Below are 12,497 nucleotides of genomic sequence, written 5' to 3'. Positions count from 1 at the left end.
GTTCTGAGAGCACAATCTCCCCCACTGGCAACTGTGCCATCCGTCCGTTATCTGTAGCCGCTTATCCTGTTCTAGCTGGAGCCTATCCCAGCTGACTATGGGCGAGAGGCGGGGTACACCCTGGACAAGTCGCCAGGTTATCGCAGGGCTGACATGGAGATGAACAACCATTCACACTCGCATTCACACCTACGGTCGATTTAGAGCCACCAATTAACCTAACCCATGCAGACACGGGGAGAACATGCAAACTCCATACAGAAAGGCCCTCGCCGGCCACGGGGCTCGAACCCAGGACCTTCTTGCTGTGAGGCAACAGTGCTAACCACTACGCAACTGTGCCATAACTCTGGTAAAATGTTGACTGAATTGAATGAAATTGCAATAGTTGTATTATTGACATAAAAAAAAAATTCTGTCAAGTTTCATGAAATTCCTCCAAAAATTGTGAGAGGAGTTGATTTCAGAAGCTTCCCAGGACGGATAGACGTATGTATGTACGTTGCTGCGACATAATCCCCCTTCGGGCCTTCTGGCCAGCGGGGGATTAAAAACCACATGGAATAGAGAACAAATTTTCATTCCCACTCAGTGTTCCATAACGGAAAGGTAACCGATATATCGTGTATTCCCGCTTGACTGTATTTAACAGAATGCATTGGAGCATGAACCGCCGCGAGACATGTGAACCATGCGAGACGCATCATTCACAAAGCGGCAAGTTCATTGTTGTGAAAAGCCCAAGCGGAGACCTTTGCCAGTTAGCAACAGCGTGAGTTGAGCTGCATCAAGTCTGAGTACTCTTCCTGTTTCTGAACGTTTTGTCTGAGCAAAGGCTATTTGACGTTTTTGCTTCTATCTGCCAATGTTTGTTTGTTTGCTTGCTTGTTGTTTTGAGTTTTCTGCCGATTGCTTTATATTTGAGGCAGTACAAGTAGCTCCGTCGCAATATCGCTATATTTACATCACAGCCAGCAACGTCATGACCAGGCACAAGAAGTAACCCTGATGGTACTTATTCCCATGCTGTCTTGTCACTTTTCCACAGAGGACTCTCATAAAGGCACCAACCCAAATCTAGAATTATCCATGTCCTGGTTGAGTTCCTGTGTCCGTTTTCTTACACGTACATGCCTGTGAAAGTGGGAGGAGTTATTTGGAGGTTGTGGGGCGGTGATGGCCTTTCCCTCAACACCAATCTTTTAATAGCAGTAGCTACAATGTATTTGTCCATTCAGTGGTATGCATTAATTCTAACTTCACCCATATATCCCAGTTTGTAATGCATGGTACCAGCGCAAGAAGCATAACCAAAGTATGCGAACATGATTTGGCAGTGGAAACGCTGACAATATGGGAGTGATTTGTTCCTGTGCTGTTCTGCCCTGAGTAAATTTGCTTTGGGGCTTGACGGCTGTGGCATCATCAGGATGTATGCTCGAAACAATTAGGATGTTGCCTCGAGCTGAAACTATTTTCTCTTCCATGTTGATTGCTTCATTTACATAGAACGGAGCTGCTTGGTTTCCCATCTTTTTGTGCCTCAACCAGTGCTGTAGTTATTGTTTTTGCATTGTGAGAGAGATTTCCATTAGTGATATCTTAAGAATAATGGTTTGTAGGATTTATGTAGCATTATCAGTGTAACCAGCAGCTGAACTGATTAGATTTTGGAATTGATCCAAACAAGGTTAAGGTCCCAGCAAGGTCAACTATCTGATAGGTTTTTCCTTCGTTAGATTCTTTGATGTAAGTGTGCTGTATTTTAAGGTTATTTCTGGCATATAGACAAGCAGAGACTCAGATTGTTGGCGCACCCGCGTCTAAAACGCGCTATTTCGAATAATGAACGCATTGTCGAGAGGGGCAGGGGCCAATATGGACGCGAGCATTTTATACCCTATTTGGAACGTTTCGTGGCGTATTACTTGACTTCATGGTCTCAATATCGAAAATCTTGCACAAATATGCAACTTCCAACATAATTATCTGGATATTCAACAGATTTCAGCATCGGATGAATTTGTTTTGACCGCCGCCATATTGAATATACGCCGCCCCGTTTGTAGCGTCCCAAGCGAGTTAAACCTGATCCAAGTCTTTCGCTAGGTGGCGTCTTACGGTCTATGTACGAATATTCGAAAGAGACAAGAAAACATGGACAAGGAAAAAAAGAAAAATACATCTATTTTGTCATTCTTCGGCAGAAAGAGAGTACATTCACCTGAAAAAACTGATACCCAAGGTAATTAGTCATACTAGATTTACAACAACTACTACTGCAACAGCAACCACTACTACCACTGCCACTACCACTGGTGACGACTACTACTACTAAAAACAAATCCATTCTTGTGCTATAATTTACAAGGAAGAGATAATATAGATGTGATATATAGTGGCCTGTGGTTGAATTCCAAAATATTGCTACTGATTAAACAATATCTCAATATATTTGGTTGAAGCATTGATTTTTGTCATCTGCATTGCTTCATATGGCTTCTAATACCAAAAAAAAAAAAAGAATTGAGAAGAAAAAAAACAGCCCCTGGGCTGCCCCAGCTGTTCATTGGGCTAGGTTCGCTTCAACTGAAGGATAATCACTGGGCCCCCCATTGTAGAAATGGGCCCCTGTTTTTTCCCCAGGAGGGGCCCTGTGGGCCCCTTGACCTGCAAAACAATGAGTCTATGGATAAGTAGCAAGGTGTAGACTTGACAAAGGAGGCGTTCCTGTCCAGGCTACTCGTTCTCACTGTTTTTGGTTCTCTCTTTCTCGACAGGATCTGTTGTCTGTTGATGCTCGGAAGAGGCACAAAGTGTCTGTGCACGTACTGTCTCGGGAGATGGACTCCTGTAAGTACTCGCCCAAGTTTGTTTGTGTTGCCCATGTGGACGGATAGCATTCAGGTTGTTCAATATTTGTTTCGTTTGTAATCCCAGGCCCAGTGGTGGGCGAGTTCCCAGCTCAGAATGATGTCAATCTCGCTCCTGCTCCTTCTCTGCCTCAGGTAACACATCTCTCATCAGCACTGATGTATGCGGGTGTAGCTCATTTTCTGATTCTGCACAGACATTCTGTACTCTTGTGTTTACAGCCAGTGGTGGTCCAGGACATGACTGAGTTTAAGAGGAGTCTGCCTCTCTTCCCTCTCGCTAAACCTCACATCAACTTCATGGCTGCCAAACTGTGATCCACACCATTTACAGCGCATTGCCGGGTTTGACCGAGGCGCACAGCACCCCTGAGTTTAGAGCCAATAACACCATCTTCTGACCGTGTGTAAAGTAAGAATGACTTGGCAGAGGCGTAGCAGTGATGAGTCACCATGTTGGCTACACTGCGCACTCTCAGCCCAGTCACTGAGGAGCCGTTTAAAATCACTTCTCTCACACACAGCTGTTTTTAGAGAATACAAAAATGATTTGATTGATCAGGAATAGTTCATGTAGGTTTTGCGTGCAGGGACATTTTACGTTTGTGTTTGCCTGATCATTAATGAAAGGGTTATATTTTACTTTTCAAACATGCTGGAAATATTTTCTTTACTGTGTTTCTTGAAGAAAGGGGGGGGGGGGACCCCCAAAAACATTTTAGAAATGAACTCCCCTCCCCTCCCCAGTTTACCCAGAATTTAGGCAAAGCACTTAGGTTGAACATCGTCACTTCTGAAGGAATTTGCATTTTTACTCTATTTATTACTTTTGCAAATAGATTAAGGAAAGAGGTTTCAGAATTGTTAGTTTCAACAAGCGAGACACTTTTTTTTTTTTTTTTGCTTGCTTAAATCTCACCACGTAAAGCCATCACTGATGTGCTGATGGTTTTACTGCTTTCTTCCTTTAATTTAACAGTTCTTAACTCTTTACCCCTTATAGACTGGTACCAAAATTCAAAAAAGTGCTTATTTAAGGAGTTAAAGGCATTTTTGAGACAAAGTCGGCCAACAGTCTTATTTTGTCAATTTGGGTGTGCCGAATTCAAATCTGCAATATGCCGAGCTCTATCTGACCTCTGTTGACCTCTAGAGGTCACTGAACTTTGGGCCTGTAAACGTCTCAGCTGAACCCAGTTTCTCAGCTTTCTAAGGAATGAAATGTACTAAAATGATTAATGAAGTTAGCAAATGGCCTTGTTTGTTAAATGTTTGGGTGCTGAATTCATTTGTAAAACGACATATGACCTCTGACAACCTCAAGGTCATTAAACTTGGCCTACAGATTTAACGGCATTTTTAAACTGACTTTACTCCCCCAAAAGAATATGAACAGACAAAAAACAAATAGAAAGGAACAAATACAACATTAAATGCCAGTCCATGTACATGTGACTTACTTTTCACAATGAGAATGCCGAGGCGATCACCTTACATAACATTGCATTACATTTAGCGGTTATTGTTTATACAAAGCTACTGAAAAAAGGACAGATTCAGCAGCATACAAAATGTGGGGGCATACAGGGTATACAGCTTAATCAGGGTTAGTATATATGAGAGTTTTTCTTTGTTTGTTTGTTTTGTTTTAAATGGGGTAAAGCCTTTACAAAAAACAAACTCTCATATATACTAACCCTGATTAACCTGTATACCCTGTATCCCCCCACATTTTGTATGCTGCTGAATCTGTCCTTTTTTTCAGTAGCTTTGTACAAACAATAACCGCTAAATGTAATGCAATGCTATGTAAGGTGATCGCCTCGGCATTCTCATTGTGAAAAGTAAGTCACATGTACATGGACTGGCATTTAATGTTGTATTTGTTCCTTTCTATTTGTTTTTTGTCTGTTCATATTCTTTTTGAGGAGTAAAGTCAGTTTAAAAATGCCGTTAAATGCATAGGCCTATAGGCCAAGTTTAATGACCTTGAGGTTATCAGAGGTCATATGTCGTTTTACAAATGAAAAATGAATTCAGCACCCAAACATTTAACAAACCAGGCCATTTGCTAACTTCATTAATCATTTTAGTACATTTCATTCCTTAGAAAGCTGAGAAACTGGGTTCAGCTGAGACGTTCACAGGCCCAAAGTTCAATGACCTCTAGAGGTCAACAGAGGTCGGATAGAGCTCGGCATATTGCAGATTTGAATTCGGCACACCCAAATTGACAAAATAAGCCTGTTTGCCGACTTTGTCTCAAAAATGCCTTTGGGTGTCACAATTCTGGATTTTGGTACCAGTCTATTAAAGCAGTTGCTACAGCCACCCTTGTGTATGTATATACTGTTCAGCCTTGGAACATATTTACAAGAAAAAAAAAGTCGTCAAATGTCATTATGGTGCATACACGCCGGCGTCATTATGGGATATACACGGGGTCGTCATTAAGGGGGTAAAGAGTTAAAAGACACCAATCGGGTAACGCGTGATGTGTTCATTTGAATGCGTCCTTCGGTTTTGGAACACTACAACCAGCACGTAGCGCCGTCTGGGTTAGTAAGTTCATTCTGAAGATTTGAGTTAATTACACTTTGGTGGTGTTCAAACTATACAGTGTTTCCAAATGCTGATTTTTGGTGTTTTATCAGATTTTGGGTAAATCTGGTTTACTTGCTAGAATGTTGGAGAGCCCATTCACCCAAAACTGCATCACTTTGAGTTTGAAAATGTTCATACAACAAATTGTCGACACATGGTTTCTGTACTAGAAATGTTTTGGCCTTTAAGTAAAAATATTTTAAATCCAATGAACAGGTTTTAAAAATCTGGTATTTTGTTTTGGAGGAGCTGTTTTAGGCTACTGAGTAGATAGGCATGATACAGTTTTATTAGATTGCTTTCTTAAGGATCATAACTCGGTGATGTCTGGCATTTTATTTGAAATTGAACTTTAATAAATCATTTTTAAATATAATTTTCATTGTACTAAAATGTTTTTCTTGAAAAATGAGGATTGTTTAAGTTACTGTGGTGGTTTACAGGAGGAAAATCACTCACTGGCTGTGGATTTTTGGTTTGAGTTCAGATGTGATTCCACGCTCATGCCCTTTTGTGTGGTTTCATGCGACAAACGTGCACCTTACATTTAAGAGCAATAATATCACACGGCTGAGGGCGAGTGTCTTAAACCTGACGTCCTTCAATGTGGTGTTGGGTCTCGATCAGATCAGCGATGTTGGAGTGTCAGGAAGCACTTCAGATCCGTTTTATCTGCATCCGTTTCCTGTGCATGGTGCAGTAGCTGAGCATCTCTCAGGACTTCACCAGCCTTGCCATCCCTAACCACTGCTCTGTTTTCTATTGATAGTAAAACCAGCTTTATTTCTGACCACGTGAACGTTCTCAGGCCAGCAACTGTAATGCTGCATTTAGATAAGTATACACCAGTGCACAGTCATTTTGTAGTAGAGTTATTCCTTTTAAAGATCATAACCATACTTGCTGTTTTACTATGTTTATCCACTATGATTGAGAAACTAGCGCATCTCAACCTTTTTCTAGTTTTTTTTTTTTAAATCCCCAGCTGTATAGTGTTTTAACTTTAGAACAACTTTATCTAGACTTTTTTTTGGGTACCAAAATCTGTCCAGCAGTGTCGTGTGGAATGTTTTCCTTGAACCAGTTAATTAGAGGCATTATTAATGAAGTTAACACAGAAGTACAAGATTAGTTGTTTAGCTGAACAGAATTTTACAAGCTGATAAGTGCAAAACACATGCATTTGATTTAAGGAAAAAAAATCCAACATTCACCAGCCAATGTGCGAACATCTTGCAATGCTAAAACCGCTTACACAGATGTTTGATATTTTACTGTCATTCTGCTGCGTGTGAGACTGTCAATGCAATTAAAAAATGATCAAATGAATCCTGGGTTGCTTCTTGCTAAAGATTTGGTATGTACTTTAGCTGCAACTTAATTGTATGAATGCACTTTGCCAAATATCCAACAGTCTTTAAAAAACAAAACCCACCTTGTCAAGCATTGGAAAAATACATTTATTCCCCAAATCAACCAGAAGTAAATTCAGAAGCTATGTACCGTCATACACGTGTCATTGCTGTGTGATTTCTAACGTTCAAAGAACTTGTTACACAGTAATGAAATGACTAGACTGGAAATGGCAATAACCAGTTGGGTAAGCCCATGGTTTATGAAACTAACAAGTGCTGCAACTGGTGATATTAAAACCTGCATAAAGGGCTGGCTGAGTGCATCAGGTTGTAAAAGCTGAGCACAGAGCCATCATCCTATACACAGTTAATAGTGGCATGCTATCTTCTTTGGGGGGGGAGAGAAAGCCCAAAAACGATGTAATACACTGATAGCTATAGCAACAATACATCTTATACAAGTGGCAAATCACAGAAGTTAGTAGTGATCACATGGATAGAAAAAGTCACTTAAATCCATCTCTTAAGCAGGATGAGAATCACTCAACATTAAATATAATGCAGCACTCAGGCCATGCGTCCTGTAGTGAACTATACAAGCTCATTATTGTGCCTTATTTATTCCTCATTCTTTTGGAGACCCTTTAGTTCCAGGAGAAAATCCAGCAGCAATATCCTCACCACATCAGAGGGAGAGGAGGAGTTTCAGGTGTACCATAGATTAAACACTTCCAGTTCAGTGAGGTCAGGATCACAAAGGATAAGTGAAGGTCAAGACAGTGATGCAACTCTCCCAGAAATGCTGTCCATGCATTAGAGAGTTTGATTTCTCCAACATTGCAGAGTAGAGTAAGGGACTTGGTTTCTTTTAGATCATTAAACAGCACCCTAAATTAGTCAGCTTGGAGATGTTGGTTCTAAAATCTGACCTTAAATTATTCTTTAGAAATTAAGCTTTTGGGCTGAGCAATGTGACACCTAGTCCTGTTTTTGTATCTTGCACATTTTCTCCATACATTCATCATTGTACTAAACTTATGGAGGCTTTTCAAGCTTGAAAGAAAAAGATTTTACATTAGTCATGGTGGAGATGTGACGCACCTCGTTTTTCAACCGAGACGGGTTTCTGGATGCACATTTAATACTAGTCTAAACTGAAAATAAAACTGTGTTGGTTAAAATTTTAGATTTGCTGCAACGTGCCTCCAGAAACCCAGCATTCATCACCATTAAAACAAACAATGTAGGCTGAACACGTTACAAGTATACATTTATACAGCAGTGACTGATTTATTAACATCACTGAGTCAGCACAGAGTAATCAATCAAATCACCGAAAGGCAATATTCCTAATCCATCTCATCATCAGAGTAGTGTTGATAAAATCAGTCATTTATTGATATAAAACTTGTAGAATTCCACACGTCCTGCTCTTCATTTTAAAAATGCAACCTATAAAATAAATACACAAAAGAAAACCTCTCCCGGCTCTGATTACAACAGGGGTGAGGAAGTCTGACTCTTTTACTCATACACGTGATGAGAGGAGGGGGAAGGAGAAAAAAAAAAAAAAGTCACATTCTCAGGGAGAGAAAACTGAACAGCTTATGTAAATCAGAAAATGTGTGAGAGTATGCTGCAACATCCATCACTGACCACTCCCTCTGCTCAAATACACATTCCTCAAATTGGAGCAGCATCATTCATCGCTATTTTCTCTGCGTACGTGCGTGCACACATGGTGCAGGTGACATGGAGGCCTCGGTGATGTCTCAGTCTGGAAAGGGCTGTAGACATTCGCTCTCAGCTGCTCAAGCCTCATCCTGCTCGGGGAAGTTGAGGATCTTGCGATGGGCCTGGCGGAGGTACTGCTGCTGTTTGAAGTATACCTTAAACGCACCCTTAATAGCCACAAATGCAATTCCACCCTGCAGAAAGAGGAAGCACGGTGATGCATTGGAGTGCTTATTGAGAGAAGATCCAGGTCGTTTTCATTACAGCACTGTCTAAACATTTAAGATGGTTTACTGGTCCGATTCTGCAGTAAAGCTGATCTTTATTGAAAGTCGAGGATAGGCAACATATTACAAATAAATTATGTAAGGAATAAAACTGTGTACTGTTGTAGGAAAACAATCCACAACGGGGTGGTATAATACGATCAGATACATGGCGTAATTACTGTTACCACCCCGCGGTACATTATTTTCCTGACAGCATTTCATGAAGTGGCTTCCCCCCCATACCACAGCCACGATGATGTTATAGAACCAAGTCCGTTCCTGTTCTATTACTTGTTATAGCAGCTACAAAACGGTCATTTCTCACCAGCCTCTTATTTAAGTGACCGCTTTAGAAAGCTGGGGATTCCTTCCAAAAATGATAAAAAAGGTCTTCTCATGCCTCCTTTACACATTTTTAAACATCCACTGTTGAATGCCTGCATGTCCTTGTGCAAGATGTTACTCTAGAAATGAAGTTCTTTAAAATAAACCAGTGGTTTCAGATGCAGCTTGAGTTTGAGCAGCCACAGCGGCCGCTATAGAAAATTCATCAGAATTAAACATTGATGGTGTACATCCAGGGCTCGAAATTAACTTTTTTTCTTTGTGTCCCCCAGTGGTCCCGAATTCTGTGTTGTATTGTCCTGAATGGAAGCAATCGTGTCCCCATTTTTTTCCTCTCTGAAATAACCAGTGGTTAATATTATCATATGAAGTTACTATTATATTTGTAACTATGCGATTTTATGTGTCAGCCCTGTGATGACCTGGCGACTTGTCCAGGGTGTACCCCGTCTTTCGCCCGTAGTCAGCTGGGATAGGCTCCAGCTTGCCTGCGACCCTGTAGAAGGATAAAGTGGCTACAGATAATGAGATGAGAACTAGCTCATTCAGAAAATGTTTCAACTCCCTACATCTGCAGTACACTAGTTGAAAATAAGACCCCTTTTATGTTCATTTAATCTACTTATACCTTGAACATCTGTTGGCACTTATAAGGCCAACTTATAATTTTCACCATTACCTTATCCATTTTTATGAACTTTCCGTTATCCATTACCGTTATCCATTTTTATGAACTTTCCGTTATCCATTTTTATGAATTTTCCGTTATCCATTTTATGAACTTTCACTGCCGGGTGCAAATGTTAGCACCATCAGCATAGTGGCAGGTCCGAGCCTAGTTGTGCTGCTGACTGACTAAACTTTCTGAACTAGAAAGACACCAAGAAAACTCACTTATTCTGTTGAACGGTATCTTCCGTCAATATCATCCACATCATTCCTGTTGTATTTTATAACGTGTCTAACAGTGTTCATTAAGTTCATTCAGTTGCTCACGTTGCCTGCAGACCAGGCGATGACACTTTGGATCCTGAAGGTCCCGGAGACGTTATGTCTGGGCTTTCAGTTTCTTCCCCGCGGTCGGTCCGCTTCAACCACTTCAGCATTTTTGTTCTGGCAAGAGTCGGCGCAGCGTGTGCGGTAGCAATTCCATTCCAAGTCCATATAATGCGGACTCCGGTCGAAGATTCTAGAACAGAATGCGCTGCTCTGTAGCCTACGGATGCAGGTGCATCGAAAGTGTAGCTACTATGTATTTTTCGCTGTTAACGTTTTAAAATTAAAATTGACAAATTAGGTGAATGTCTACGCATGTGTTACGGCTTTGTAAATAATATTAATGTAGAACTTTTTTTCTAGATCTATTTTTTTCCATTGTCCCGGGATTGTCCCAGATATGATAATTTTGTGTCCCGATGACATTTTTTATGGTCCCCGGGACGTCGGGACACCGTTAGTTTCGAGCGCTGTGTACATCCAATTTGCTTTTAAGTGTTGGTGTCACCATTTTCATAACACTAACCAAAATGTAGCTCATCAATTGTCTTGCGCTAAAAAATGGCCCACTGATCGTCAATTTCCTCAAGTCATTTTGCACGCCATGTTGTTCATTCTTAATAAATTCATATGGAGGAGGACTGAAAGATGTTCGAGACTCAAACACAAATCATCCTTATTTACTATTCCTAGACACTCTAGATGACCTGGATGAACATTCTAAAAATAAAATGTTTCCAGCCTACCAGGATGGTCCTCTGCAGATTGGAGTTGACACTGCTGAACATGAGCTTGCCCACGATGGTGGCAATGGTGGGAAACACCAGCGCGCCACACAGGATCCGAGTGGCTGATACATGATCGGCTAACGGACTTGCCTCGGCAGGGATTCTGGGAACTGGACAACCAATCCCTGCAAAACATGGGTGGTCCAGATTTAAAATAAATATAGCCTCAACAGTTGGAGGATGCAGTGACTGATTATAATTATGTGTTTAAGAATTTCACAATATTTCGGACAACTTGTCCGATTACCCAACATGCAGTCGTCTCGAGTATACCGTATAGGAGAGGTCTGTGCGTGGGGAGATAACACACCGACAGCTAATAAACCTAATTATACGACAGTGCTGTTGAACTCTCAAATAAGAAAGGTGTTGATTCATTTTCTATAACCGCACAGCTCAGAGAAAAGTTATTTAAAATTATACGTTTATGCAAATGCGCTGGTTCTAATAAGTTATTGTTCCGATAGTAACGGCTCACTCACAGGGGCTTGTATAACAGACCTACACAAAGCCTGAAACAGATTTTAGAAAAACAAAATGTGTAATTATGAAAGGAGTTCAGTGTGTCAGCACTCTAACAGTAAGCATTTTGTTTTATGGTAACATGACCACTAAATGGAACTATAATAGAATTTCCCCAAGATGTGGTGTTCATTTACAATTTACATTTTGTAATCACTGACGAAGCACTGTGACATAATGGGAAAGAAACAAACACTTTAGGACCTGCTGTCATAGGAAAATCATCAACAGTAATTCCACTTCATGTCAGACATCACACCACCCTGTTGTTGAATGTTTTCCTCTAACTTTTTAGGTTTGTTTACCTGACATGTTTCGACGTACGACTGTCGTCTTCCTCAGAGTGTCACCGGACAGGAAGGCCACGCCTTCGGAAACATCAGCTGATAAAAGATGTGTCACCAATAACATCCGGTGACACTCTGAGGAAGACGACAGTCGTACGTCGAAACATGTCAGGTAAACAAACCTAAAAAATTAGATGTCTGGTAAAAAAGAAAAAGCTAACAATATTCAGACATAATGAACGTAATCGAAAGAAAAAAAAAAAAGTTTTCCTCCAACATTGGTTATCATCCATGTATTAGACTACTTCTACATCTCATAATAAATAATAATTTTACAGACATATTACACCAAGTCTCAAAGCGTTTACAAAATAAAATTGTACGAATTATAATCTGTAGGCTTTGCGAAAGAAGAAAATCTTTGGTCGAGATCTAATGCTTCAGGCGTAGTGGCTTGTATCATCAATAATAATAAATAGCATCATAATAAACATTCTTCATAGCACACTTTTTATACACATCCTACATGCTACAATAGTAAGTACATACGAGTTCAGATGGTGCACTTGGAGATTTCTGTCTTATACGGTTCATTAAATGTGCGAATAATACATTTGCTCCCTTGACACTTCAATACGAAACTCCATGACAGTTGAGAACTGATGGCTGATGTAAAGAGACCTGGGCTGTTTTCGACAATACGACACACACTGACTCAGTTCCC

General features: G+C 40.5%; 2 protein-coding genes across 4 annotated transcripts in view; one reads left to right on the top strand and one right to left on the bottom strand.

Moving 5' to 3' along the window:
* ide (insulin-degrading enzyme) overlaps nt 1-3,379 on the top strand; it is a 61,401-nt gene extending 58,022 nt beyond the window's left edge. For all 3 annotated transcript variants that reach the window (XM_060926246.1, XM_060926245.1, XM_060926247.1), the window contains exons 23-25: nt 2,781-2,853; nt 2,941-3,008; nt 3,096-3,379. In XM_060926246.1, the coding sequence (XP_060782229.1) occupies nt 2,781-2,853; nt 2,941-3,008; nt 3,096-3,191 (237 nt within the window). In that variant the 3' untranslated portion in view covers nt 3,192-3,379. The remainder of the gene's footprint in view (nt 1-2,780; nt 2,854-2,940; nt 3,009-3,095) is intronic.
* A 3,534-nt stretch (nt 3,380-6,913) lies between these two features.
* Nucleotides 6,914-12,497, bottom strand: part of marchf5 (membrane-associated ring finger (C3HC4) 5) — a 92,925-nt gene continuing 87,341 nt past the window's right edge. The window contains exons 5-6 of the mRNA XM_060926244.1: nt 10,923-11,089; nt 6,914-8,760 (exon numbers count right to left, since the gene is read on the bottom strand). Coding sequence (XP_060782227.1) covers nt 8,644-8,760; nt 10,923-11,089 — 284 coding nt within the window. The 3' untranslated portion in view covers nt 6,914-8,643. The remainder of the gene's footprint in view (nt 8,761-10,922; nt 11,090-12,497) is intronic.

The sequence above is a fragment of the Neoarius graeffei genome, chromosome 7, assembly GCF_027579695.1.
Source record: "Neoarius graeffei isolate fNeoGra1 chromosome 7, fNeoGra1.pri, whole genome shotgun sequence".
In the NCBI taxonomy this organism is placed as follows: Eukaryota; Metazoa; Chordata; class Actinopteri; order Siluriformes; family Ariidae; genus Neoarius; species Neoarius graeffei.
This window is presented reverse-complemented; position numbering and strand designations above follow the sequence as displayed.